At 50.3% G+C, this 27301-nt stretch overlaps 9 protein-coding genes across 9 annotated transcripts; 3 read left to right on the top strand and 6 right to left on the bottom strand.

The window, feature by feature from the left end:
- Positions 1–4085: 4085 nt before the first annotated feature.
- Positions 4086–4727, bottom strand: GGS23DRAFT_350442 (uncharacterized protein). Its single transcript, XM_051513122.1, has one exon. The coding sequence runs from the start codon at positions 4476–4478 to the stop codon at positions 4122–4124; it is 357 nt and encodes a 118-aa protein (XP_051374393.1). The 5' UTR covers positions 4479–4727; the 3' UTR covers positions 4086–4121.
- On the bottom strand, positions 4227–5442 carry GGS23DRAFT_553759 (N-terminal domain with HPIH motif-domain-containing protein). The gene has a single exon (XM_051515491.1). The coding sequence runs from the start codon at positions 5214–5216 to the stop codon at positions 4977–4979; it is 240 nt and encodes a 79-aa protein (XP_051374392.1). The 5' UTR covers positions 5217–5442; the 3' UTR covers positions 4227–4976.
- A 1674-nt stretch (positions 5443–7116) lies between these two features.
- On the bottom strand, positions 7117–8353 carry GGS23DRAFT_553756 (pyrazinamidase/nicotinamidase). Its single transcript, XM_051515490.1, has 2 exons — positions 8135–8353; positions 7117–8085 (listed from the first exon to the last, which is right to left on the bottom strand). The coding sequence occupies exons 1-2, from the start codon at positions 8195–8197 to the stop codon at positions 7462–7464; spliced, it is 687 nt and encodes a 228-aa protein (XP_051374391.1). The 5' UTR covers positions 8198–8353; the 3' UTR covers positions 7117–7461.
- Positions 8354–8611: 258 nt separating this feature from the next.
- On the bottom strand, positions 8612–11267 carry GGS23DRAFT_350194 (FAD/NAD(P)-binding domain-containing protein). The gene is made up of 5 exons (XM_051513121.1): positions 10791–11267; positions 9827–10611; positions 9430–9740; positions 9007–9338; positions 8612–8828 (listed from the first exon to the last, which is right to left on the bottom strand). The coding sequence occupies exons 2-5, from the start codon at positions 10540–10542 to the stop codon at positions 8727–8729; spliced, it is 1461 nt and encodes a 486-aa protein (XP_051374390.1). The 5' UTR covers positions 10543–10611; positions 10791–11267; the 3' UTR covers positions 8612–8726.
- Positions 11268–12246: 979 nt separating this feature from the next.
- On the top strand, positions 12247–14736 carry GGS23DRAFT_603235 (uncharacterized protein; the record flags this gene model as incomplete). Its single annotated transcript, XM_051519448.1, has 6 exons — positions 12247–12365; positions 12434–12505; positions 12635–13405; positions 13477–13763; positions 13820–14232; positions 14272–14736. 6 exons carry the CDS (start codon positions 12247–12249, stop codon positions 14734–14736), a joined length of 2127 nt encoding a protein of 708 aa, XP_051374389.1.
- A 636-nt stretch (positions 14737–15372) lies between these two features.
- Positions 15373–17831, bottom strand: GGS23DRAFT_553709 (uncharacterized protein). The gene is made up of 3 exons (XM_051515489.1): positions 17574–17831; positions 15952–17491; positions 15373–15883 (listed from the first exon to the last, which is right to left on the bottom strand). Exons 1-3 carry the CDS (start codon positions 17642–17644, stop codon positions 15731–15733), a joined length of 1764 nt encoding a protein of 587 aa, XP_051374388.1. The 5' UTR covers positions 17645–17831; the 3' UTR covers positions 15373–15730.
- A 156-nt stretch (positions 17832–17987) lies between these two features.
- Positions 17988–20171, top strand: GGS23DRAFT_553706 (RNA polymerase Rpc34). Its single transcript, XM_051515488.1, has 3 exons — positions 17988–18474; positions 18583–20051; positions 20125–20171. The coding sequence occupies exons 1-2, from the start codon at positions 18233–18235 to the stop codon at positions 19451–19453; spliced, it is 1113 nt and encodes a 370-aa protein (XP_051374387.1). The 5' UTR covers positions 17988–18232; the 3' UTR covers positions 19454–20051; positions 20125–20171.
- GGS23DRAFT_593857 (cyclophilin, cytosolic form) lies at positions 19866–20882 on the bottom strand (the record flags this gene model as incomplete). The annotated part of the gene is made up of 5 exons (XM_051518082.1): positions 19866–20052; positions 20126–20232; positions 20303–20472; positions 20708–20772; positions 20854–20882. 5 exons carry the CDS (start codon positions 20880–20882, stop codon positions 19866–19868), a joined length of 558 nt encoding a protein of 185 aa, XP_051374386.1.
- A 2068-nt stretch (positions 20883–22950) lies between these two features.
- GGS23DRAFT_553701 (ENTH-domain-containing protein) lies at positions 22951–25594 on the top strand. Its single transcript, XM_051515487.1, has 4 exons — positions 22951–23290; positions 23365–23396; positions 23455–23534; positions 23592–25594. Exons 1-4 carry the CDS (start codon positions 23209–23211, stop codon positions 24979–24981), a joined length of 1584 nt encoding a protein of 527 aa, XP_051374385.1. The 5' UTR covers positions 22951–23208; the 3' UTR covers positions 24982–25594.
- The last annotated feature ends 1707 nt before the right edge of the window (positions 25595–27301 follow it).

Genomic DNA, 27301 nt, shown 5'->3' with positions numbered 1-27301 from the left:
TACCGCTATAGCCGAATAAGTAACTTTTACGTTTTACCCCTTTTCTTCCCTTACCTCTTATACCTTCGGGCTAGCGACTACTATATCTCTACGACTAAGGGGTATAGCTAAGATACGATAACTACATTAGATTCCTTGCCTTTCGATTAGTATAGCGATATTAGTTTCATTTATCCTGGACTATCGTACGTATTATAGTCTTCGATAGAGTATACTTTCGAGTGAACATATCCGGGTCTCTAGTATCGCGTACGCTCTGCTCCTCCTCACTACTTAACTTAGGAGAGAATAATTATAAGGAAGCGATAGGAAGGTACGTGATAGGTACGAGGGTACAAGGTACTATAGTACTTATACCGGTACGAGGATATCTCCTAAGCGGTAACCGTTTTAGCTTACCCCGCTTCTCGCTATATAAGCGACCGCCTATCGCTAGGTACTCGCCTTCTTATCCTTTTAAAAGGCAAGTGCTTATTGACGTTACTACGGGAATATACTTACTACCTAGCTTAAGGATTCCACTATAATAAGCGTAAGGCTATTATCCTAATAGAAACCGTTATCCTAACCTAGCGTATTATAAACTAAAAGAATATCCCGAACCGAGAATCGCTTTTAGCTATATACGTACGACTAATTAAGAAACGCTAAGAAAATATATTAGCCGTAGCTAAGGTTTTAGTAGCTAAATATAAGGAAGCTATCCGGTATTAAAACGAAAAGAACGCTTACCGGATACGAAAAGAGCTCCTAAAAACCGACGACCTTGTACTATTATTGAACAGGAGCAGCGTGGGCACGCTGACGGAGGCACGAAAACAAGGACTGCCCAACTGCTAACAACTGGCCCAGTGCCGATCAACCCAGATCACAGCTGTAAACAGCTGTAATCGGTTGATCAGCCAGCTGAAAACGGCAGCTGGGAAAGGGAGACTAGAAAAGGGCAATGAGGATAGCTAGAAAGGCATGGTAAGAAACGAGTGAATAGCTATAGGCTGTAATATCTATAGGTCTAAGTCTAACTAATGAAAATATGAGTACGCGACCCATATAAATATATATCGAAAAGGCTACGTAGCCTAGATCCACCGTACTACTATAGCCTCCCTAGTTTAATTAATCCGTAAGGAGTAATTAAACTCCTAATAGGTACGGTGGCTCTCGTTTCCTACTGAACCTAATTAACTACTAATTAACCTAATCCCGATTAACCCTAATTAACTAAAAGCTACCTAGTTTAATTAAAGGCTAATAAGATAAGTGAGGAAGAAACAAGGTAATCCTAATAACTGGGAACGATTGCAATAGCAATAAGTAGGTAGTGGGGTAGGTGACTGACTACAGCCGTACCTGATCCTAAACCTGATCCTGATTAATCCCAAACCTGGTTAATCGCTACCAACTAGGAGTTAAATCAGTTTAATTAACGATTAATAGAAAATAATAGGAAAGATCTAATAATAAGAATAACTAGGCTAGCGGAGCTATAAACCTATAAACTAACCTAATTAACCTATTCTTAATTAACCCTAATTAACTAGGAGCAAGCCAGGTCCATTAAGGCTATTAAGAAATAATAGGGATTAATAGTTAGGAAATAAGAACTATAACGGGCAGGTAAAACAAGCGTAGCTCCCGAAAGAAACGAAAGAAATAATCCCATACGATATAACGTAATCCCGTCCTTCTCGTCCATAACTAGCTTTACCGATCCTTTTAACTAATCCTAATTCTATAAACTAATTAATATATCCTGTTTATGCCCGACTATTTCCGTTTCTAACTCATATCTAACTATTATTCGTCCGGTAGTATCTACCGGGCTTCCCTTGACCCTCGATCCCTCCCCTATACGTAGTTCTAGGGGCTTTAGCTCTTCCTACTAACCACATATCGGTAAGGGCGACAAGAGGGGTCTCTAGGTAATACTGTAACTGTTCTCGACCGTAACTTGTGACTGTTTCTTTTTTCTAGGCTTTCTTATTTAATATCCTATTTAATTCGTTCGTTTCGGTATCGTTTATAGGTCTCTCGCGCTAATCGGTAGGTACCCCGATTAGGTTCGTAGGTATAAGGTCTATCGGTATCTTTGTATGGTAAATGAGGGCATCGTAATACCTTATCGGTTAGGGAGGCAAGGAGAGACCTCCCTAGGTACCGTAACTAGCTAGAAGGGATAAAACAAGGGCGATCGGAGCTATCGGCAAGCCTCTTGTAATTAAAATAAACCGATCGGAAAGGACTAACTACCTTTAAGCGCGTGTTGTAAAAGGGGGTAGTAGCGGTAACGGTATTAGATTAACTAAGGGCGAAAAACTACTATCTAGGCACTAGTAAAAAACGACGGAGGTAAAACTACGTAAAAACGGATACAGCTCCTTTAAAAGAGATAACTAAGAAACGAGGATAGGATAAATCTACTAATCGGCGAACGAGCTTTTAGGTAAGCTAATCAAAAGCTAATGGGAGGGCGTGGGTTGTTAAGATGGTCGCCATTGTTATCTGCCCTTCCGTTAATCCTAACCTAACCTAAAAAGCTAAGGCCAAAAGCCACGAAAACGGCTCTAGAGCCACGAAAACGGCTCCTAATTAAACGAAACTCTGGGGATCTCCTGATCGACGTATCCTAAACCTAATAACTATAAAAACGGTCGTAAAAGGTTACTCCTAAGGCTAAGGTAAGGACGAGCTACTAGGTAGTCGCCACTAAACAGGAGTAGCGTAGGTACGCTAACGGAGGTACGAAAACAAGGACTGCCTAACTACTAATAATTGGCCTAGTACCGATTAACCCAGATCACAGCTATAAATAGTTATAATCGGTTAATCGGCCAGCTAAAAACGGTAGCTGGGAAAGGGAAGACTAGAAACGGGTAACGAAGATAACTAAAAAGGCATAGCAAGAAACGAGTGAATGGCTATAGGCTGTGATATCTATAGGTCTAAGTCTGACTAATGAAAATATGAGTGCGCGACCCATATAAATAGACATCGAAAAGGCTACGTGGCCTAGATCCACCGCACTACTACAATATTAGTTAGTTTATAGGATTAGGATCAGTTAAAAGGATCGGTAAAGCTAGTTATGGACGAGAAGGACGGGATTACGTTGCATCGTATGGGATTGTTTTTTCTTTATTTCTTACGGGAGCTACGCTTGTTTTACCTGCCCGTTATAGTTCCTGTTTTCCTAACGGATCCCTATTATTTCTTAATGGCCCTAATGGACCTGGCTCGCTCCTAGTTAATTAAGGTTAATTAGGAATAGGTTAATTAGGTTAGTTTATAGGTTATAGTTCCGTTAGCCTAGTTATTCTTATTATTAGATCTTTTTTATTTCTTATTAATCGTTAATTAAACTAGCTTAGCTCCTAGTTAGTAGCGATTAAATAGATTCAAGATTAATTAGGTTTAGGTTTAGGATTAGGTACGGTTATAGTTACTTACCCTACTACTTATTTATTACTATTGCAATCGTTCCTAGTTAGAGCCTTATTTCCTAACTTATCCTGTTAGCCTTTAATTAAACTAGCTAGCTTTTAGTTAATTAGGGTTAATCGGGATTAGGATTAGGTTAAATAGGAACGAAAGCTACCGTACCTATTACTATTGGAAGTTTAATTACTCCTTGCGGATTAATTAAACTAGGGAGGCTATAGTAATATAGTAGATCTAGGCTACGTAGCCTTTTCGATATTTATTTATATAGGTCGTGTACTTATATTTTCATTAGCTAGACTTAGACCTATAGACATTAGGACCTACAGCCATTCACTCGTTTCTTGCTATGCCTTTCTAGTTACCCTATTGCCCTTTTCTAGTCCCCTTTCCCAGCTGCCGTTTTTAGCTAGCTGATCAACCGATTACAGCTATTAACAGCTGTGATCTTAGGTTGATCGGCACTGGGCCAGTTGTTAGCAGTTGGATAGTCCTTGTTTCGTGCCTCCGTCAGCGTGCCTACGCTGCTCCTGTTCAATATAATCGAAGAAGAGGATCTAAGTAACTAGAAAATAGAACTACTAAAGGCTATCCTATATACCGGATGTAGCGCTAATAACTAATATGAGAATCTCGATAACATAGTCCCGGATAATCTCGTAGCCTTTATCCCTAATGGCGCGCTAGACTACGTAATAAATAATTCCATCTAACGGGGCCGAAGACTTCTTACCGGATCTGCCGGTATCGGCCGGGTTATCCTCGGGTCTACGGTACTTAATCGCGTGCGATAGGACAGCCCGGGTAAGGATAATGTTCTTCTCGAAACTAATGGTTACTACGAGGAAAGGTAGGCCTTCTAATAAAAGGACCATACTAACGGGAACTCCGAGTTTGGTAGTAACGTTTAGGCTAAATAAGAAGGCGAAGGTAGACGAGAATAACATACTAATAGCGAGCCAGATATTTAAGCCTATCTTCCTTATCGAAAGGAATAGCGACACGAAAGTTAGGTATATAGATAAGTAACCCAGGACCATGATAATAATATCTAAGGTTTCGGCGTTCTTAATTAAGTCGAGAAACTCGCCCTAAGCATTGTGAATCTATCGTACTATACTTCTTCTCGTGTAGCCCTTGGCGACCTTTATGATCCACATCTTCTGCTCGCTCTCGCCGAGGTCGGTTTCGCGCGATTCCTGGCCCGGTACGTCATTAGGGATCTCCTGGGCTATGGCGAGAAACTTAGGTGCCTCTTTATACTTAATAGTAAAGGCTAACGCGCTGTCCTGAGAATACGCCGTCAAGGAATTCGAAGTGGAGGGCAGATGTGAGACGCTGAGGTTCTGAGGCAACGGGATAATATGAGGTAGCGGCGCTGTCTGAGGTACGTCGGCAGTAGACTCTGGGAAGACTAAAGTAACTAGAGCTAGGTGCTTAGCGTCTTCTGGCACCGGCGTATCCAGATTAAAGGCCTGTCATTTCTACGAGGTCTCGGGGCCGGTCCGAAGGCTCCTGCTGCCTTTAACTAAAGAAGACTAATCGGCCTTATTTGCGCTTCGGGATACGTCCAGCAGACTTTCCTTGACGATACCAATATATGTCGTGCTCGCTATTAGGGCAACGAGGACAATAGTATGTATCGGATGTAAACAGGTAATCTTGGAGACGAATTGGAGGGCCGGTGTAACTCTCTGGTTTAACTTGGACGGCGGAGCGGGAGCGTTATTCGGTTGCTCGCCGCGAAAGCGGGAGGGAAGAAGTGAAGAGGCAATCATGTCGACACTACCGTGAAGGCATTGGCGATCGTTGGCAACTACTCCTGGCCGCTAAGACGAAGAGGAGTGAGAGATATATAGAATTAGCTGGTGCTTCTGTCTCTAGGTAATTGAAATACCGGGTTCGGTCTTATGGAGGAGGGGTAGGGGCAAAAGTGACTCAGCTTATAAGCTGACAAGCTGACACAGGGAGACCTCCATACCTATAGTTATAAAGACCTCCTACCCTTAACTGGATGGACTGCGTAGTCTTGACTTAGAGCCGCTAACAATAGGCATATTCGAAACCAATCGCCACTGGCAGGGGAGAGAATGGGTGGGATTAATAAATGTGTTAGTTAACTTATAACAATGAACGAGAAGTGTGACGAGGGTAAACTAGGTTTCGGGCCAAAGTGTGTGTGTGTGTGTGTTGTGTGCGTGTGTTGTGTGCGCGCGCTCTCAAATGTGGGCGATCCTGTGAGCTATGTTCTCTCCGACGCTAACAGAAGTAGGCCAGAGGGGAATTGGCGAGTTGTCAGACTGTCAACTTGTTGGACTCGCCAGATGCCACAGGCTGGATGGAGGGCGGTTGTAATTAAGGGAGGGAATGTTGAGTTGGGAAGAATAACAACAAAAAAGGGGTGGAGATTGATCGGTGAATAGATGCCGGTGGTGTGGATGGGGATATTGGAAATTTCAAGGTTCCCTGCTGGACGGACCAGACACAGCTTATCTTTGATAAGTTAGAACGCTAAAATTTTGATGGACCCACTCTGCTGCTCGCAAGTTAAGGACTAACCTCTGAACTAGGACGTACTAGCACCTACCTTGGAACTCTCATTCTTAAGGAATGGGTAAGTGCTACATAGGTACATAAGGACGCTATGTATTATATACATGTATATATGTGTAATTTGCCTCATATATAGTACATTTAGCGTGTATCATCTACCTATAAACAACATGTGCCTAGTAGATTCCACTAAAAGGATCCCAGGTTCAACTCTTCCCAAGGTACGTCAAGGGTCAGTTTTCTCCTACCTTCCATTGCTATTACGTACCTAGGTATTTACCTGCCCTAGGTGCCTGCCTCAGGTACCCGGTAGGTTAGGTAGGTACCTATTACTAGGTCTTGGGTAGCAGCCGGGACTGCTCCGATAAGCTTACTTGTATACTGACAGGTACATACTACCTGTAGGTACGGATATGCTCCTAATGTATACCTCCTATTAAGTCAGGTACCTACCCACCTACCTATGTATGTGTATGTGGTCCTGAAGGTATCTTGTGATGTGGATGTCTTTCACCAATTCAAGGCCGCACAGGTTGTCAGGTAATGTACCTTAATTGACCTTTTAACTCCGCAGAGGAGATAGGCAGTATTGTGGTTGTTTGGATCACCTTTGGCCATTGTTGGAGGTAACCGTGCATGTAAGACTCCAAACACCACTTCCTGCCAGCGGATATCACGCCTAATGTAGGCCACCACCTGCTCAGGGTAGGGATCCTTCTACGTTTCCATAGGTGCTCCACCGAATACATCAGCGTAGGGTTATGGGAATCCGATGCCGCGCAGAGCTAGTGACCTATGTACGGATGACAAGTTGAATCTGCCTATATGGAAACCCACCGAGGCTATGTACGAAGGAACCCAAGATGCTATCTGCATTCTTAGCTGGATGCGCGCATGTTACCTGTATGCCTACTACGGGTAATAGCTGTACCCGCAGGGCCTCACGCTGTCACGCAGGATGAAGAAGTTCGTGCCTACCTACGTAGTGCATATCCAGCTTCAAATGATGCCAAGATATAGGTATCATCTTGTGCATATGAAGTTGGGATCCATCAACCTGTGGGTGGGGGGCCAGGTGGACGGACATCTCCCCAATTCCATTCAACCGAACCAATTCATGCTGAGACGTGAAAAAAAGGACTGTCTTTTTTCTTTGTTTTCAAAAAAAGGTTGAGGGTCGCACACGAAGAATTTCCCCCATCGGCTCGAAGATATACTAGGTGTTGTATCCAAACCATCCGTGGTGGCTTGCTGAAAGTCTTACTTTGCTGAGTGGTAGGTACATATAGGCATGTACCGTGTAGTACCACAATGGCGGAAAACCACAGCCCAAAAAGCGAGAAGGACAGGGATCAGTTGCTGAACGAGCATCCAAGATATTACCTCCCGTACATCGCTGGTTCTACCCGTCATTCTTCTTCTCTCTCTCTCCCTCTCTGTGGACTCTCGGTTCTATTTCGGGTTAGCCCGCTACAGACCCGGGCCCAGCCGTCGAACTTCGGGTCCATGCATGCTGACAACTTTGGCGCCAGATGCTTCGATATTTCTCTTACATTCCGGCCAACCTGGCGTATCAACTGCCCTGGTGCACTCCTCGATAAGATAGGTCTCGAATCCTTCCTTGGTAGCATCGATCGCCGCATTTTTGACACAGTAATCCGCCGCTAACCCTACCACGTACACGTGCGTGATTTGCTTCTCTCGTAAGGTCTGGGCTAAGCCGCTGTCGCAAACGCGCGGGGACGTAAAGGGGTCGTAGAACGGACTGTACATCTCGATGCGGGGATCCGTCCCTTTCTCAAGGATCTGGTTGAGTTGGTGGGTGTGTAGCTCAGGCAATAGCTCCGCTCCCCGGGTACCCTGAACGCAGTGGACCGGCCAAAGCCTTGTCTCATACCTCTCAGACTCGTTATACGGGTTGGAGATTGTGACGAAATCTGTGAAGGGTGTTTTGCCTTCGTGGTTCGTAGCGAAGGAGACGTGGTCACGCGGGTGCCAGTCTTTGGTTGCGATTTTGGTGATGAAAGGCAGGGCTAGGAGTTTATTGATGAATGGCGTGATATCACGCCCGTTGGCGACGGCAAGCGAGCCATTCTGGTCGTTGTTAGTCCCGCAATGTCCGTTGACAGGGTGCACCGCTCACCGGGGGGCAAAAATCCTCCTGAAGGTCCACTACTATAAGCGCTGGCCTGAAGGTGTCAGTCATCCTTTGGCGGAGCGCGCTGGGGTGGGTTCTCTCCGCTGATAATGGGCGAAACAGGACGGCGCGTTGTTGGACGAGACGAAACGGAACAGACGTAGGGCGTCAAGCCATCAAGATAGCATAGGATACCTACCTACGTTATGGACCAGGATACACAGGTGCGGGAATTGGTGGTGCTAACCTACGGACTCACACCTATCAGGATATCGCCGACCCAGGGAGACTCGACTTGCATATTACGTAATCGGGCATGGATTCGGTTAGACGCTGTGAGTATGTGCCTTAGGTGCCTGATCTACTAAAGGTAACCCCCCCTTGGTACAGTAACGTAGTACGGACATACCCCGAAACGCTGAAGCAAAATACATCATTGAGCTAAGTACCCACGTCCACAAAAGCCTGCCGTTTCATAAGAAGGGGGAACGTAGTCCACACCAACATTCCATATACTGAACCAGCCTCAACGGAAGGTAGGTAGGTATCCAAGACTCGCTGTCGTTGTGTTTAGCATGAAACCCCTAGGTACTTACATCTATTGGTCCTTCCGCGACGGGATGGTATATTCCATCCCTTTCGTGAGACTCCCGAACCATAACTTTAGGTGATCGTAGAGCACGTTTTTACGCCCGTACCACTTGAATTCCGAAGAAAATCGGTCAGCACACGGTTGGCCAAGTTACGGGGGCGTGATCATTACCCCCTAGCCGACTCCTAGACAAAAGCAGAGAGAGGCCGACGAGAGATGCAGAAGAGGCCCATGTGGGAAATGGAAGAAGGTCACCGAGGGGCCCGGGACCACCGACGGAACTTACCGGCGATTCGCCCGTGACCCTGGGCAGTCGATCTCGTGCGGCAACGAAGTAGGTGGAACTATGAGACAGGACCGGTTGGGACGGCGTCGCGTCGTCCTGGTCCCGAGTCGGCGTGACCGACGTAGCGCCGATCTTCTTCATGTACTTCCAGATCTTGATGAGCAGCTTGACGCTGGCGTCGGCCCCGAGCGTCCAGGTGCCTAGGGTATACCCTATCACGGCCCCTGCATTCGGTACACCGGAGAGCATGACGCCACGCCAGGCATAGCAGGTCCCTACGTCGACCGCCCGTCCGTCAACGACGGGAGTAACGCCTCCAAGAAGATGCAGGTCTACGCGTAGTTATGAGTTAGCAAACGTACCAGAGGTTTATCGTGAAAGTTGGCGGGGGGGGGGAGGGGGTCGAGCCGGGCTCCCTCTTACAAAGGCCGGTCGCTGTCACAATTATATCCGCCTCCAGCTCCGCTCCCGACTTGGTTAGGATGCCATCCGCCGTCACCGTCTCGATCTGGTCGGTGACGACGTCACAGTTGTCGCGGTGCAGGGCATTGAAGAAGTTTCCGTCCGGGCACAGACACAACCGCTGCTCGAACGGGTTATATCTCGGATTGAAGTGGACGCTGACGGGAACGGTGCCCGGCAGTTGCCTCTGCATCAAATACATGAGAAGCTTCCTGGCCGGGACCGGAAATAACAGGTTGAAGAAGACGAAGATATGCTCCTGGATGAGACACCTATGCGGCCGTGTGCCGGTTAGCGTTGCCCCTCTCGATAACGGGTGCCATCTAGAAGCAGGCTGGGGGGTGGGCGTTGGACGGACCGCCACCAGTTGATTGAGTGAGCGATCCGTTCTGGCAGATGAGCCATGAGCCATGCATGGACCGAGTCAACCGAGGGAAGGCTGAAGACGTAGGAGGGGCTCCGTTGGAGCATTGTGACGCGGCTTGCCACTTCGGCCATAGCTGGCAGCATGGTAATCGCGGTGGCGCCAGATCCGATGATAATGACCTTTTTGTTCGTGTAATCGAGATCAGGCGGCCAGAATTGCGGGTGGGCGACGGTGCCCTGAAATTTGTCTATGCCTGGTATGTCGGCCTGCAGGGGTTTGGTGTAGTCGTAGTATCCGGAGCAGGAGAGCACGAATTTCGCTCCGAATTGCTTGATAACATCACCCGCGCGGACAGCCAGAGTCCAGCGCTGCTCCTCGGATGACCAACTCATTCCGGTAACGCGGTGCCCGAACCAGATCTTCTTGTCGATGCCCTCCGCCCGCGCCGCGTCCTCGATGTACTCCCGGATGAGGTGGCCATCGGCCATGCTCTTCTCATGTATCCACGGCCGCCACGGAAGGCCAAATAAGGTGAGGTCGGAGTCGGACCTGATCCCAGGGAAGCGAAAGAAGGACCAAGTGCCGCCGATCTCGTCTCGCGCCTCGAGGATGACGTATGCGCATCCTGGCAACCGTGTTTTCAGGCGGTACGCGGCGTCGATTCCAGAGAGCCCAGCCCCGACGATGATAAAATCAAACTCGTTCATAGTATGCGACGGCAACGACGGGAGTTCCGACGACAGCGATTGAAGGAGAGGAACTCAGATTACTTCGGCCTGGACCGGTTAGCTCAATGTTGACAACCCATCTGTTCGCGTACCCGGAATGCACTCGGCAGATTCGTCAGTGTCTACGCACCTAGCTAAGTAGGCATTGATATCTGCTCAGGGAATCTAGGCAACTAGACAATGTGCCCGAATCGACGTACGCTGGTGAGCGCAAGCTTTCCGCGTACCTGTATGCTACGTAGTAGGTAGAGTCCTCCACCTAGCATTATCGAGGGGGGTGGATTGACGGTGACGTTTCTTATCCTCTTTTCCCACTCTGAGATGTGCGGAATATCACGATATCGTCGCCTCAAGTGTTGCGAAACCCCGCTGAGTACGTTGGGTCCCTCGCTGTTACGCTAATCACTAGGGTAAATTTACATAATGCTGCCATGTTCCATAAATAAAATGGATTGTCTGAGTTAGCGGCTGTTCGCGTACGCGAGCTGTTCACATGCATTAAGTATCAGTCTCGTCGTTTCTTGGAGGAATACTTAGAGATCAGGGTATTGCCGCACTTGGGAGCGGCTCAAAATCAGAACTTATGGAGGCAGAGTAATCGCGAATTCAACCGGTGTTAGGGGCCGGTGGCTACGCGTCGGATACGCGTTCTCCCTGTCCCCCTTACCCCCGAAAACAATCGAACGGAGTAAACCTTTTTTATTTTCCCTTGTGTTCGTGACAAATCTTTTGCGGGACGTCCGTGTTGGTAGACGTGGTCTTAGCAACTCCTGATAAGCTTGGGTCGCCTACCTTCTTGCCATTGAAAAATAGGATGTATATAGTGCAGATGGCTCTCAGTCACCACGAGATGGTAAATTACCTATGTTATCTCAACACCTCCGTTTCCTCACCCGTCTCGTCACAGAAATGACCTCGACAATTGTTGTGGGTGCTGCTTAGGCGCGTCGGAATCCGGACATCACTGCTGGCCCTTGCGACGACGAGCATCGTGTAAGACGTCGATAGTGCGGGAATCAACTAGAAGACGATCATAAGCGGTAAATAGGAGTCGGAACTCGAAGATCTCGCACAGCTTCCCTACGAAAGGAACCATAACGTTATTATCGCGAACATCGTGGGAATTGGCAGAACGCTTGATGGTTGCCCCTCACCGTTCTCAGCGCAATGCCGTCAAACAGGACTCGGGTGACAACCCTAGCAGCTACCTATCAGAAGACGTGTGCATCTACGCGTCTGCTAAACATCGTTGTTCTTATTCCCATGTTCATTGTCTTCGTAATTTTGGATTCGCATCGCAGAATTGCATATGCTAGGCTGAGGTAGGCGTGCAAGTCACGAACCGACGCCATGCTCTTGGCCTTCGGGCTTTATCTTTAAACACCGGGTCGGACTACCTACCCATATAGCCATAGGCGGCGACAAGCCACGATGCAACCCCCCTCCCCCCCGGGCCGATTTGAGACCTCGAGAAGGGTCCCACTTTGGTGGCATGATCTCAGCCTCCTCCTATGATCTGACGGAGCCCGGGGATTGTCTCAAACCTCCGTCCTATTCCCCGTGTGTCTCCTTCTCGAGGGTTCACAGTTCACCCACGGCCACGACTACGAAAGTCCGCCGGCGATTAGGAGAATCGTAGTTGGTACTCGAGCTCACACTTCGGGACATGTGAAAATGCCACTGATGGACAAATCGAAGAATACCGCCACCATCTCTAAATGGGGGGTTGCCTGTTCTCCGTGTGCCCTTGCTAAGGCGAAATGCTTGCGGCCAGGTGGAGCAGTCGGGTCCAGATGTGAAAGGTCAGTATCTCCCCAACTATTCTCCCGGTCTTCTCACTTACTAATTGGTATATTTACTCGGGATACAGATGCACACGATTAGGCAAGGATTGCCTTAACCAGATTCACAAACCGAGAAAGAAACGACAAAGCAGACCTTCGTAAGTATCTGTCCCCCAACTATGAAAATGAGTGTGGGTACCTGGGGTCTATTTCATTTACCCACGGGATTATTATTATACGCTCCAAAGTCTACGGACTTGGGCTGACTACGTTGTTGTGCGCCATAGGAAGACGGCGCAGCTGGAAGAGAGACTTAACAGCCTAGTAGATTTCTTGAAAGTCGCCGACTCAAGGGATATCCCAACCCCGCTGAGAAATGCCCTGGAAAGCAGACAACTCACCCCCCCCCTTAAAGGGCCCGGGGCGTTGCGAGGATCACAGCGTGAAGAACAAGTAGGCGTTGGCACTGAATCCCCAACACAAGAAATGGATCATGGATCGCCATACATGATACCCGACTCTTACAACGAGCATGCCCCTCGCGTATGTGTTTGCCGTGCCCAAGCAGGCGAGGTGCCAGTTCCCCTCGAGCCAGATGACGCCTTACTGTCGACTTTCGTTACCAAGCTGATGCCCCATTACCCATTCGTCGTGATTCCGCTCGGTACCACCGCGCTCGAACTCTCATCCAAGAAACCTTTCCTATTCGCGGCGATCCGTATGGTCGCCTCATACCGGAATCTCAAGTCGATGAGATCCCAAAACTACTTCATGATGAGACACATATCCGAGCACATGCTGATGCGTTCGGAGAAATCCCTAGAGATGCTACAAGCGATCCTTCTCATACTAGGATATTACCACTACCATTGCATGATACATGCACAGATGAACAATCTCATCGCATTAGCCAATAGCATGGTGGCGGATCTCTGCATCAATAAACCCCCCGATCTTCAGGAAAGGACAAAGCTACTAGCGACAGATCCCGAGAATCCCGAAGCTAGGACGAATGACGAGCGGCGGGCGCTTTGCGGCGTCTGGTATATAACTTCTCTGTGAGTGGTGGTTATGCTGTTGTGTAAACACACAATTACGGTGGTTGGTGGGGAGTGCTCATTCGAACTAGCAACTCGCTCACATTTCAGCGAACCGACTCCCCTAAGTACACTACTTACATCGAGAGGTGCGTTGGAGATCTCGAAGCCGATAATGAGTACGAAACCGACTCGCTCTTGGTCCACCTGGTCCGTATCCAGCATCTCTCGGAACGAATTTCCCAGTTATATAACAACAGATGGGGTAACGATGGCCCGACGGGAATCGCGCACGCGCCTATCAGTGCTCACGCCGTGTTGTTCCATGCGGAGCTCGAGCAGGTTAGAGCCTCGGTGCCTCAGCATCTCAAGTCAAATGGTTAGTCGTTTCTGAAACATCCCTTAGAAAATACCGCCGACTAAGACGAACGGCAGTGCTTATCATGGGCCACCTCAACACCGCAAGTTTACGTTTGTGCGAGCCGCCTAGGATCGACGCGGAGCTTCTGGAGAAAGTATCCAACTCTCTAACGTCTCTGTGCCTCGATTCCGCATCTTCTTTCCTAGATATATTCTATCGATCTAGCGCTGCTCTTAGGACCTGGTTCGATTACTGGCTCTCCGTCGACGTCGGATATTATTTTCTCCTGCCCATGTCAGTGTCTGCTCATCTGATCACCGCTGTCATGATGCTGGCTCGGTGGGCTAAACTGTCGGGTCCTGGCGCTCACCACACTCCAGGTGTGGCTTCTATGACAGCTCCCACCGTGGCACAGGCTGCGCCGGAAAACACCACCGCAGGCACGGCTCCCACCCTTGGGGCCAACGACATAGACCCCATGATCCCAGTGACGATCAATGTTATTAGGTCTTATTTTCTATCGCAGCCCGAGGTTCAGATTGATGTTCGAGATATCCTTCAGGCCATGGCGACGAGGTTTGAGCAAGCTCGTCATGTCGTCGCGGGGGAGGGCGAGATGTGGGAGAATGATATTTGGGATATGGCGGCGAGGAAGATCAAGGCCACAGGCTACAAGTTGGAGAGATGGGCCGAAATGGTGGCGTCTGTGGGTGGTGAGAGCTCATTAGGTCGGAAGCCCTCATCGACGGACAATGACAACCCACGCCGGCCGAACCGAGGCAGTGAGGGCACGGAAAGAAGAAACTGGTTGAGGGAGGTTGGGGTGGATTCCGACCCTCCAATATCATTCTCACGAGAAGAACGTCTCCCGGGTGCTTCGTGGGCCAATGATGTATTCGAAGGACTGGGCCTCGATCGGGATTTCTTCTTTGACGGCCCAGGTGACTATGGTACAGCGATCCTAAGTAGCCTCGAGCTCTCGGATGTCTAGTAATATGGGGCCACCTCGTCTCGTGGAGGTTGCATGTCATATCCCCGAATGAGGCACATAGAGAGCCTTGCTTAGTATTTTCTGCGCGGCTTGTGACGTCCCCATTCCCTTTCTAGTACAATCCAGTAGGCTGAAGACAGAGCGTGTGTGGTGGGGCGCGGATCGGCCGTCGCCAGAAAGTAGGTCGAAACTACGAGACGGCGTAGGCCCTGTGGTGGCTCGTTGAGATAACGGAGGCGTCAACTGCTTGTAAAGAACCGTCGCCGCCATGATGGCCCTCTTCTAATGTTGGATCAGAGGTCGGTCGCTGGCACGCCGTAGTTCCTCGAGCGAAATGACGACGATGCCGGTATACAAGCCCGCAAACCCGCCGTGGGATTATATCTGCCGAGGTTCCGATTGGAAGCATGTGCCTATAGTTTACTGATACCATAAAATTTGAGGGTAGTCCGTGTGGTGTGAAAGGGAAAGTGAATTGTTCCTTGGTTGGCGCAGATATGTAGCCGGTAAAATCACGGACAGCATACCATCCATATTATATATCATATGTAGGCGGACGGTCAGGATGAAGAGAGAGTGCAGAGGTGCTAATTACTTTTACGAGTAACGAAAACATAGAACAACGACGCACTTAGATTCTGATAACCGGTTGGGATTTTCGATGATGCACACAGATTAAAGGGTAGTTTCAACTTCGACTGACACATATCTATACATGTGAAGAATTTTCTAGAGAACCGAGGACATGCTCGCTACAGTTTTCATCTCTTGAGTTAGAGAGAAGCGAAGAGCACAACGCGCTTGAACGCTGGGAATTAAGATGGATTCGTTCATCTTCGTGAACTACCTACATGATCCACCCGCGCGGGTTTTCAACGCCTACCTCGTCAGTGACCTATTAGAATACGAGTAGTATACACATGCTCTTTGCCCGATCCAGCGCGCTAGGGTACCAATAGAAAATCCTGGACGCGGTCCTTGCGATGTAGGTAAGTCATCGCCCGAGGCGAATTACGCCGGCTGCTATCAGCTTCTGGATGTTGGAGCGCACGCTTGGGTTGCGCATATGCTCTTGGAGCGCCGCAGGGTCAGACTGAGCCTGCTGAAGGATGGATTGCATAACGGGATCCTGCATGATACTCATAATCTAGATCGCGCAGGGGTTAGTCTACCCGCATCACGGCACGAGGCGCTAGATGCTGAGCCTGTACTCACCTCCGGGTCCTTTGACAATCGGTCACGAGTCTGTTCCTCCGTCTCGTTCTCTCTAGCGGAATACATGGCTTGTAAAGCATTCTGCTGTTGCTGGTCGATCTCCCGCGCGTTCGCGCCGTTATAGTGCTCGCTATCCACCGTAGTCGCATCGTTGCAGGCGTCAATGCACTTAGAATACTCGCGCATGCCAAAGTAAATCTGTGCTTTCCGGATATACGCCCTGATGAACTTGGGGTCCTTCTTGATGGCCGTATTGCAGTCGTCGAGGGCACTAGGGAACTCAAATAACTTGACAAAGGCGGCCGCACGGTTGCTGTACCCTCGAGCGTCGTCTGGTGCGCGTTTGATCATTTCCGAGTAAGCGGCAACGGCGCCCGGGAAGTCCTGGTCCTTGAATTTCTTGTTACCCTCTTCGCGAGCTTCTTCGGCCTTTGCTGGATCGATATATGCCTGCTTCGACTCTTCGATATTCCGGCGCTCAGCCGCCCGAAGCTTGTTAACGGTATCAGGTGTTCGATGCTCGGTCAATGACTTCTGGTAGTTCTCGATGGCTAACGGGAGGTTTCCTAGCTTCTCATAGGCCGAACCTATGCGGGCGTACGATTTCGCAATCATCTTGAAATCCGCGTAGATCATACGACCCTCTTCGACGGCCTTGGTGCAGGCTTCAACGCAGGCCTGATAGTCACCCTTCTCGAAGTGAGCAGCCCCGAGATTGTTGAGATAGGTGATATCCTTGAACAGGTCCCAGGCCTTGCTATAGTGTTTGATGGCCTCGTCAAAGTTGCGTTTCTTGTAGTTTTCGGTACCCAATGCCTTCTCCTTGTCAGCCTCTTCTTTTAATTTCTTTTTCTCGAGCTCCTCTTCGAGCTCCGGCTCGGGTTCGGGCTCAGGAGCGGGCTGGGCTTGTTTGGAATTGTCCGGCACCGAATCCGGCATATCTACGTCCTCTTCTACCTCGGCACGGGAGGCGGCGGGGGCCGGAGCACTTGGAATGTCATCTGGCATCCCCATCTGCATGTCAATACCCATCAGTACTCCTAGGACCTGGATCATTCTGGGGTCGCTGAATAATTCTTGGGTATTCTGAGGATTCTTCTGTATGGCTTGGAGCTTAGCGACGAAGGAGGGGTCGGCTAAGTAACTGCTGGTCTTTGGGTTGTTCATCAGTTTCTGGAGGAGACTGGGGTCGTTAAACATCTTGCCGAGTCCCCCGGTAGGGTCAGCGCCCAGGCCAGCACCGGCATCCTGCTCCATGGCTCTCTGAACGGAGGCGAGGGAGTTCTTGAGGCCGGCATTATTTGGGTCGTGCTTGAGACCTTCCTCGTAGGCGTCATGTGCACCTAATAGGTCACCCGAGCCATGTAGAGCGGCGCCCTTTCGTCCCCAACCCCTGGGCCAATCCGGCTTGAGCTCGGTGGTCTTCTCAGCATCTTTTAGGGCGCTGGCCCAGTCCTTCTTGGATGCAAACGCGGCGGAACGATTGCTGTATAAGATGTGATTTGTCGGATCTAAAGCGATGGCCTTGGTGAAGGCGTCACTAAGAATCAACTGTTATGTTAGCCAGAACCCTATCGAGTGTTGGGTAGGAAGTGGAGTTGGGTTTGATCGTATCTGCTTACACAGCCTCGTCGAAGTTCTTGTCGGCGATAGCCTGGTTGCCAAGAGCTTTAAGCTCGTCCACGGAGGCCATGGCAGGCGGAAATACGATACTGTTCCAGCGGCTTGGGATGAGGCTTGTATATCGGATGTGAGAGGGATTTGGAAAATGATAGCGTGGTGAGGCAGTGAGCGCCAGTAGCGGAAACAGTGAGGAAGGTCGTGGGATGAAGGACCTTTTTAAGATGTTTCCCTTAGGGCTGAATACTAGAGAATCAAATTCGAGAGCTTTCCACGGTGGGGTTGTATAGGTGGGTACATAGATACCTCGTCCAGGTGGGTGGGTGGAAGAGGAAACAGCATTGAATAACCTACCAACCTATCTATCGATAGCTGCGGGTTATCGATAAGAATATAGTCGCCGATAAGAACACTACAGCTGCCACAAGGAGGTAGGTGTCCGTCAACACGACCTTGAAGCACGTTTATAAAAAAGCGTTAGTATGAAATAGAGAAGGTAGTTCGCAGCTTTGACCGCCGAACCTTTCATCTCGTGACACATCGCCTCGCTCATGTCTATCACCTCGACTCTACTTCGATCTACATCTCCGGACCGCACACGTCGTCTAGACCCCACACCTCCCCACCCCTATCATTAACCATCCTGTAACGAGTCTTCGACATGGACGACGAAACATCGATTCTCAAGGACCAGCTCTACGCCGCATGTGAGGATGCCTGCGGCGAAGATCCCGATAGACTATTCTCCCAGGACGACTTGATGGGCCTGGGCGTCGTCGCGCCTAAGGATGTGAAGAAGCTGTTGCAAATCATCCAGCTGTTGACCAAGGAGCGCCTCTTTTCCCCCGTCCACTTCCACAGCGGACTGGCATGGAGAATCCGCCCCGAAGCCGAGGCAGCCAAGTAAGTAACACCGCCGTCGTCCTCGCCCTCTCCTGATCTGGGTCTCTTTACCTGCAAACCCCCCTATTGTAGTGCAAGGCTGACAGCAGATCTTTTTTTTTTTTGTAGGTACAAGCTTCTCGCTACCGAAGACCAGATCCTAGCCTACGAGATTATCGATTCAGCTGGCCCTGAGGGGGCGTGGCAGCAAGACATTAAGAAGCGTCTCAACATCCAGGATAACGCGCTGCGGAAGGCTCTCAAAGAACTAGAGACGAAGCGCCTCGTGCGGCAGTTCACCAATGTCGAAAATGCTTCCAAGAAGATGTGGATCAAATTCAGCTTGCAGCCCTCGGCCCGCGCTACGGGAGGTCCCTGGTATACCGACCAATATCTCGACGAGGCCTTCATCGATGCTTTGCAATCAGTAGTGCTAGGAATTGTGAAGGAGAAGGGTAGCTACAAGAGCACTGGGGAACGGCACGCACGCGGCGTCAGCCCCGTCCTACCAAAGAAGGGTGTAATAAAGGGTGGACTATCGGAGGCTGCGATCAAGAGTAAGAAGCGATCCGCTGATGCCATATCCAAAGACGATGCTCTGGTGTCAACGTCGAAGATCCGAAAGGCCGTCCGGCTACCCTTGCCTGCAGGTTACACCGGCTACCCAACTGTGCAAGAGATAGCCGCGTCAATCGATCAATTGCAAGTAGCAAAGGGCCAGCCGCTGGAGGCGAGCCACGTCCAGGAGCTAATAGATATCCTCGTTTGGGAGAACAGGATCGAGGAGGTTAAGATGGGCGATCGGGTCGGCTACCGGGCTGTGCGTATTTCCAAACACAACCCAGAAGACACGCAGCTAGACAGCGAGGACTTCTGGGATCCACAGACTAATGGTTTAACCACTGTGCCTTGTGGCAAATGCCCCGTCTTTGAACTCTGCGAGGAGGGTGGGCCTGTCTGGGCCGGCGGCTGCGAGTACTTCAACCAATGGCTATCGTAGCCTCTCCACGATTCTACCTAGGTAACTGGCGTGATATCTTGCTAGGTAAAAATCGTATAACGTACCGACCTATTTCACGGCTATAGCGTAATAGGATGCGATATATAAATCATTACATGATGCAGGAAAATAGACACATGTCAAGCTGCTGGTGTGCACATCGTAGTATCTCGAGAGTCACGTTCGAGTAGTAGTAGTAGACTATGCCTATACTCTTAAACGCCGCAGCGGCTGGCCCGAAAACTAAGAAATTTATTTCGTAGCTACCTAACGGTGTAACTGTTTTGCCATTCCAGCCAGTTTAGTCCAGTTCATCACATTTCCTGCCCTTATACATCGGCTAATAACATCGCGGCCTGTGCGAAATAGACTGCCGCACGCGCAGTAGGGATATGCAGGGTGCAATGTTCCCTCAGAGTTGGCCGCAATTGACGATGGTAGGTCGCTTGGAATATTTGATAGCACCGGCCTGAGAGCCAGTGGCCTCGATGGCCTTGACAACGGCCCTCGAGCCGTCGTCTAAGACAAGACCGAAAGGGACGTGGCGGCCATCGAGCCAGTTCGTCACGACGGTGGTGATGAAGAATTGGGAGCCGTTCCTGTCGGGGGCCAAATGTGTGAGCAAAAATATCTCATGCATAGAGCGAAGGGGTCAGCTTGGTAGGTACTTACGTGTTGGGGCCGGCGTTAGCCATAGACAGCATGTATTTCTCCGAGTGCTTAATCTCAAGGTTCTCGTCGGGAAACCTCTCTCCATAGATTGACTTCCCACCGGTGCCCTGTCATCGAGATTCTGTGAGTAACAACCGCACGAGTGTTTAACTGGGGGAAGCGGGAGGAATCACGGACATTACCACGGGTAAAGTCGCCACCTTGGAGCATGAACTCAGGGATGATGCGGTGGAAAGAGGAGCCCTTGTAGCCGAAGCCCTTCTCACCAGTGCAGAGGGCGCGGAAGTTCTCGACAGTCTTAGGCACCAGGTCCCCCCAGAGCTCGAAGTTGATGCGACCGGACTGGCCTACACAGAAAGGCTTATTGTGAGCTAGTTTCCACTATCGGGCTTCCCGGGACGAAAAGGTGGAGGGAGGGATAAGAAAGGGCCATAAGCAGAGAACCAATCTCGTTGCCAGGATAAGGGCAACTCTAGCAAAGATGGCTTCGACGTAGGTCAAGCTAGGGATAATGATACAATTGTAAAAAGGGTACGGCTACTTTAGGGAGGGGGAGAGGGGTGGGAAGGGGTTTAAACGTACCCTTCACGGTGTTGGTAGGGCGGCCGTTGTCCATAACAGGGCCTTCCCACTCCATGTCGAAGAACCTAGAGCGGTCAGTAAGACAGATCTCTAGCTTTGCAGCGGATAGGGTTAAAGGTTATAGGGGAAGAGGGGAGAGAGCTTACACCTTGATCCTCTTGGTCTTGTCACCCATGTTGACGGTTGATGCCGAAAAGAACCGGAAGGACGATTGGCTTGCTGGAGGTGATGAAATGAATGTGGATGATGCCTTTGGGAAGATGGAAGGCCGGAAACAGGACGAGGTTGAAATGGAAGAAGAGGAAGAAAACGCAACGCGGGGCAGCCGAAGGAGGGGTTGGATGGTTTGTCTCATCATTGCGGGTGGACCTGGATCGATTGGGATATGGTATCTTCTAGTGAGGGGTCAGCTCGAGCTGCTAGCCAATTATCACACGCAGGAGGGAAAAAGAGCTCCTTCGGAAGGGCTGTAGGGTGGGGTTGTTGCTGCACTTTCAGCGGGAGAGGAACCTCCTGGCGATCGGGAGAGTACACAGCCTGCCTAAGCAGTTACGCTAGGTGATGTTTGTACATCGAAGGTTGGGAAGAGGTACCACCTGGACGGATGGAAGGGGGGGAGAGGGGGGAGGTGCTGTTGCCAAGCGGCACTGGAGCCCGCTGTCGTCACCATATGCAACAACTCAGTTGAGGCCACTTATATGGGAGATGCAACTTCTAACCAATGTCGGCACGTAGGCAGGCAGGCTCCGGCTGCCACCCGTTATGAGGTATGTACAAACAGGTGGAGCAGTAACCAGGTGTATCCTGCCGAAGGGATCCCTCTATATCAAGTGGCTCAACACGCTCCAGCGTACCGAAGAGCACTTGTCTCTTGCACAACTGGATCTGGGGTAGATTTTTGAGAATCGACGGGTAGCTGGGTAGAGTGATCGACGGTCCGCGGTCCGCGGTCCACGCAGGCCGAAGCTCCAGAGCAGGGTCACCGACCTGACCCCGAGGGAAACTTCTCGGAAACACAGCCTAGGGTTAGGCAGTAAACGCGGTGTTATGCTGCATGTCTCATGCCAGATTCGAGGGGAGACTTTGCCTTGACCTTTCTTCGATATCGACGTTGCTTGTGTTTGTCGGCGTACAGTTTCGTAGGCCGGACCGGTCGATGTCGCGTTGGATGCCTTCGGCACTTGAACGACCTCGCTTGAGGTCTATCTATGCAACATACACAAGCACGCCGCGTCCATGCTCATTGCGATAGGTAAAGGTAGATATAACCATGCCGGATCTTCTTCAGCTACCCCAGGTTGCTTGTTTGAGTAAAATGCACCCAAGGCTCGTAGTGCTCCAGTTACCGCCCGATACGTGGCCCTGTCCAAGGGCTGACCTTGCATTTATTCATCGTTCGAGCGGCGCGTGATGTGGTGGGCGAGTGCTTGGTATAAACTGATCTCCGAGCAACTTTGCGCGGGACGCATTGGGAGGCATTTGCAGCAGTCCCTTGCGCGGATTCTAAGCTCTGCCGCAAAGACGATGACCGCGCCATTGGAGTCCGACTTCTCAAGCAAGCTTAACCTGGGATCGAGGAGCTTCCTTCCTGGCCGGGTGCAGAAAATGGGATTCCCGTGCCAAATATGAAAGGTCTTTACGTACCTCGAGGGGAAATTGCTCGGTAGAGTCTGGTCTTTGGGATTACGGTTCCTGAGTTATGTGAGGAAGATGGGATATGCGATGCGATTATAATTTATAGCTCTGGGTAAGTCGAGTATTCACGTCCAATCTCGTGTTTGCGGAGAAAAATTTCATCCTCATGATGTACAAATAAATCTCTAGGGTATTCATTATAGTGATGCTTGCGGGTTAAACCATAATATGTACCAGGCATGTTACGTCGGGAGGGTTTCCTAGAACCTAATAGGTGGGTCAGGGCTTGGGTGGTGGTTAAGTGAATACGGGGGCCAACAAGCAGCCCACTATGCTGAATGACTACCTTCTTCTGGGTGCTAAACTACCTAACCTCCTGCACACATTATTGTTATTATAACGCATAGGTGGTTCATGGGAATTAAATGACCTGCGATTGCATATAGACATACTAAACTCGAGGTATGCGTACGTTAATTTTGGTACATCGAGTAATGTCATTCAGCGTATTTCGTACTATGTACTCAGTACGTAGAAAAAAATGTCAAGATCATGTGGGGATATTAGATAATCTCTCCTTAATATAGGTATATCAATAGGTGGTCACTGCGGCAGAGTTAGGGGTCTCGGGATTGGAGGTCCAGGTGTCAAATTTCGGTCCAATTCAATGGAATGTTCCGCGCTACCTACCTTTTCCTTTCAACTCACCGACGAAACGCTGCCCCGGAGACAAAGCAGACTCGGAAAGCATACACAGTCTCGAGATCTTCCCCATCAAATACCAGCCGCATACTACCTTAAAAAGCTTAAGCCCAACTGCCCATTCTTCCTTCCGGTCCCGATCGGGCCAGAAACCTGTGCCAAAGATGGATTTCAACAGCCTCAAGGACCAGGTCACGAACCTTACTCTGTATGACCTGAAGGCGGGTGTCCGTAAAGTTCAGAATGGTAAGTTTCGCCCCGGCCTTTCGCGCACAAAGCCGCCTGACGTACTCGTATACTGAATTGTGTCGACTCCCTAGCTGTGATGAATTATACCGAGATGGAGGCCAAGGTCGGCTGCTCTGATACTATTCGACCCGTGAACTGAAGAACTGACTCGCGCGCAACAGGTGCGAGAAGCTACCAACAATGAACCCTGGGGCGCATCCTCGACCTTGATGCAGGAAATTGCCAATGGGACATTTAACTAGTACGGCGACGTCGCTTTGCATCTGAGCCTACGTGATACTAATCAGATCTAACCCAGCCAAACCCTTAATGAGATAATGCCCATGATTTATCGACGATTTACCGAGAAATCCGCCGAAGAATGGAGGCAGATTTATAAGTCGCTTCAACTCCTCGAATTTTTGATCAAGCACGGCTCCGAACGGGTCATCGACGACGCACGGGGCCATATCCCCCTCCTCAAAATGCTGCGACAATTTCACTACATTGATAACAATGGCAAGGACCAGGGGATCAATGTCCGAAACCGCGCCAAAGAACTTGCCGACCTGTTGGGCGATGTCGAACGGATTAGGGGGGAGCGGAAAAAGGCTAGAGCCAACAAAGCCAAGTATACTGGTGTCGAAGGTGGCACAATGGGGGGTTTTTCTAGTACTGGCCGCTATAGTGGCTTTGGCAGCGAGTCTGGTGGCTTCAGCGGCGCCGCTGGATACGGTGGCTACTCCGGTGGTGTCTACGGAGATGGTGGCGGCTTCGGCGGCCAGTCGGATGACTGGAGGGATACCGGCCACGGGCGCCCCGAAAAGTTTGAGGAGTATGACGAATTTGACGAGGGATCTGCGCCGTCCAGTTCATCTCGGGCCAAGAGACCTGAGAGGACCGAGAGAGTAGGTGTCAAGAAAACCACTCCGGCGGAGCCATCTAAGAAGAAGGAGCCTGAGGTCGACCTTTTCTCTTTTGACGACCCCAACCCTACACACGCTGCGACGGCCCCATCGAACGGCTCGACTGCCCTAGCCTCCATGTCGACCACACACAACGATGACGATGATTTTGACGACTTTCAATCGGCAACGCCTATACCATCTAACAATATCGGCATACCTTCACCAATCGTAACATCGAGCGCTCAATCTACCGCCCAATTTGCTGCTCCTCAACCCTTGTCCGCGCCCCAGCAAGCAAACTTGAGCGATATGATGTCGTCTATCTCACCGACTGGCAGCTCTACCTCGACGCCCGCTGCGAATTACTCTTCTTTCAGCGTCCCCACAGGCTCCGCGTCCGGACAAACGCCGAAGCTACCCACGGGCTACCACGCGACAGCACCAAACTATTATCAATCAGTCAAGGTGGGTCAACCAACCGGACCGTCGTCCACATCCGCCGCCCCTACGCCATCTGGGATGTCGGCACTCAATAAGCCGGCAGCCCCGGCTATGACAAAGTTATCCACCAGCGGTGACCCGTTCGCGAATCTATGGGGCCAAGCCGGCGGCGGTATTAAGAAGAGCAGCACGCCCGCTGCTGGCCCTAAGATGGGCCAACTTGCCAAGGAGAAGACTAGCGCTTCACTTTGGGGAGCCCCTGCGGTCGGTACACCAAAACCATCGTTAGGATCCCAGCCGAGCGGCGGTCCTGCAAACTCGACAGCCGGAAGTGGTAGCCTCGATGACTTATTGGGGTGAAGAACGCTACGAGTCGCGGCGACATCTACAGAGCTCAGCTATGGTTAGGTTCGAGTTCATGGTGACGACTTTTATGGTGACGAAAGACGAGATACCCTGTAAGTCGCTCCGGCCATTTTGGTCCGTTGCGCTTTGTGCTTAGGGACCTCAAGACGGTAGTAGATGGTTGGGGGTGAAAAAGTGAAGGTGTCTTTCTTCAGGTTGGCTGCTAGACGAATCGAACTAGACGCATTCGCAAACATACGCTCAAGAGCAAGAAGTATTGGTGCGATCGAGTAAGGACGACGTCGTCGCTAAGCGCGATAGACTAGATCCGATTGTCCCTGCGCTATTATTGCGTTTCTGACAACTCAGCGGGGATAATTTTGGGGCGTATTGCCGTAATGCTAAATTTCTATCTACCGGATACCACTTCGCCGGTGGATTGCAAATTGCTCGTTTTCTGTCATCTCGGTGCAATGAATTCACTGTCGCAGATCATTATCTTCGTCTTAGGGAGTTTGACGTCGGGCTAATTTTGACAATAGTCGGGTTCATATGATGCGCCAGTCTCTAGTCTCGACCAAAAGGTGATGCGCTTAGCTAGCTAATGCCGAATCATGCGTCTAGACGACTATCATGAGTGCACGAGACGAGAGACGCTTACATTCTCGTATGCTACCCGCCGTTTTCTACTGGTTAGTACCGGGGTCGGACTACGGTTCGACGCGGCAATCGAAACAAAAATAGTCCACTGCTTGGAGCGTGCTTGCAAGGCGGCGGCTACGGGTGCTAACGAGCTGGCTGTGCGCGCTTATGACCCATGGCCGGCCCAGAGATCTCATTTCGCCTCATCTGGATCGTGGGCCAACGATAATTCCCCGACCTCGAGGCTCGGTGGCAGCGGTCCGGGCCCGTCGTCGTCAATCTGGTTCCCATTGGTCCGCTGAGGGTACCTGAAACAGCAATTGTCCATTATCCGCACCGTGAGCTTGCGCCGTAGAAAAGCAGAGCGACGGGAACTCGGTCTACTATTGGATACGCCGGCGCGTCTTGACTCCCGCCATCTCCATCAAAATCCGTCAGTATGCATGCGAAGAAGAAAAAGTGGCTAGATGGAGGGGGTGACGATCCGGACATAGTCATGCAAACATACGATAGATGATTTTCGGCGTGAGTGCTCAAACGATACCCGCGTGTCAACAGTGAATAGTCGAGAGGAACTCGGGATACCGATCAACGCGTGAAAGGATACTTAACCCACGAACTCTCCCGCGAATGCTGCTGTTCTCATTCCATCTACCAAGTCTTCCCCCGCTGTCATAACTGAATTTTCCTTACGTCTATTTCTCTTCTTCCCTTTTCCTTGTTTCCTCGGTTGGTCTCTATGATATAACTTCTCTCTCTCTCTCTCTCTCTCTGGGTTTAACATCATTTTTTTTCTTTGAGTTGGTTGCAGTAGATCTGCTCTGCGAAACCCCAATTTACTCCTCTAGAGCTCAAGGGCGGCAGTTCTATATCTAGTCCCACGGCCCTTTTCTTTCTTTCAAAATTCACTTCAAAACTCCTTCAGCATTTATCCCCTACCCGCCTCAGCGGCTGCCTATACGCACCATCCTCAATCACGATAGGCCCCGGCCAAAGCTCTCGCTCATAACCAACTTCGAAACGGGCATCCCGCTAAGGATGCATTTCCGGGCTCCGCAGCTCGGCGCCCTAGGCGTAACCTTCACCGGCCTCCGCATCCTACAATTTGGCTGCCTCGTTGCTATCATCGGACTCACTGCCAACTTCATCAACGATATCGCAACCTTGCAGCGCGATATGCCGGATGTGCTTGTCGGCACTATCTCGGTGGTAAGCTCCAATGTCTCGCAGCATACTCTCCTACATTTTCGCTGACCCTTGTTGTACAGGCAAGCATAGCTACGCTTTATATATCGATTTCCTACATTCTATACTACGATGGTCTTCTACCCCTTCCAGCCGCAGGCGCGATAGACCTTGCTCTTCTCATTGCTGCCATCGTCGTTACGGTTACGATAGGAAAACCCCTATCCGCACTCAGATGCGAGCTACTTCCCCAGCCTAGCCCGCCTGCGCAGACGTTCACACTGTCTATCTCGGCTCGCGGCTACACCTCCGCGGCTACGAAATATGGCAATTACCTAGCCTTGATCACGACGGATCAACCACACTGCTATGAAATCAAGGCAGTCTGGGGCCTGGGAATCGCCCTCTGTGTATTATTGGCTTTTTCCACGATCGTCTGTGTTGGGCTCTGGCGCCGGATTAAGTCCATGGCCGCACCTCCCCCAAAGGACCTTGAGGGCTAGGGGCG

This window comes from Durotheca rogersii (assembly GCF_024521655.1).
Source record: "Durotheca rogersii strain YMJ 92031201 chromosome Unknown GGS23scaffold_4, whole genome shotgun sequence".
NCBI classification, from domain to species: Eukaryota; Fungi; Ascomycota; class Sordariomycetes; order Xylariales; family Xylariaceae; genus Durotheca; species Durotheca rogersii.
The sequence above is the reverse complement of the archived record's forward strand: the minus strand, read 5'-3'. Positions and strand labels throughout refer to the sequence as shown.

Coding starts and splice junctions, on each gene's coding strand:
- GGS23DRAFT_350442 (XM_051513122.1), bottom strand. CDS start 4,478: ATGGTCCTGGGTTACTTATCTATATACCTAACTTTCGTGTCGCTATTC.
- GGS23DRAFT_553759 (XM_051515491.1), bottom strand. CDS start 5,216: ATGATTGCCTCTTCACTTCTTCCCTCCCGCTTTCGCGGCGAGCAACCG.
- GGS23DRAFT_553756 (XM_051515490.1), bottom strand. CDS start 8,197: ATGACTGACACCTTCAGGCCAGCGCTTATAGTAGTGGACCTTCAGGAG. Junction 8,086..8,134: donor AGGAGGATTTTTGCCCCCCG/GTGAGCGGTGCA, acceptor AACAACGACCAG/AATGGCTCGCTTGCCGTCGC.
- GGS23DRAFT_350194 (XM_051513121.1), bottom strand. CDS start 10,542: ATGAACGAGTTTGATTTTATCATCGTCGGGGCTGGGCTCTCTGGAATC. Junction 9,741..9,826: donor CACTCAATCAACTGGTGGCG/GTCCGTCCAACG, acceptor ACGGCCGCATAG/GTGTCTCATCCAGGAGCATA. Junction 9,339..9,429: donor TGTGACAGCGACCGGCCTTT/GTAAGAGGGAGC, acceptor AACTACGCGTAG/ACCTGCATCTTCTTGGAGGC.
- GGS23DRAFT_553709 (XM_051515489.1), bottom strand. CDS start 17,644: ATGGCCTCCGTGGACGAGCTTAAAGCTCTTGGCAACCAGGCTATCGCC. Junction 17,492..17,573: donor AAGAACTTCGACGAGGCTGT/GTAAGCAGATAC, acceptor GTTGATTCTTAG/TGACGCCTTCACCAAGGCCA. Junction 15,884..15,951: donor GATTGTCAAAGGACCCGGAG/GTGAGTACAGGC, acceptor TGCGCGATCTAG/ATTATGAGTATCATGCAGGA.
- GGS23DRAFT_553706 (XM_051515488.1), top strand. CDS start 18,233: ATGGACGACGAAACATCGATTCTCAAGGACCAGCTCTACGCCGCATGT. Junction 18,475..18,582: donor CCCGAAGCCGAGGCAGCCAA/GTAAGTAACACC, acceptor TTTTTTTTGTAG/GTACAAGCTTCTCGCTACCG.
- GGS23DRAFT_553701 (XM_051515487.1), top strand. CDS start 23,209: ATGGATTTCAACAGCCTCAAGGACCAGGTCACGAACCTTACTCTGTAT. Junction 23,291..23,364: donor TGTCCGTAAAGTTCAGAATG/GTAAGTTTCGCC, acceptor TCGACTCCCTAG/CTGTGATGAATTATACCGAG. Junction 23,397..23,454: donor ATACCGAGATGGAGGCCAAG/GTCGGCTGCTCT, acceptor CGCGCGCAACAG/GTGCGAGAAGCTACCAACAA.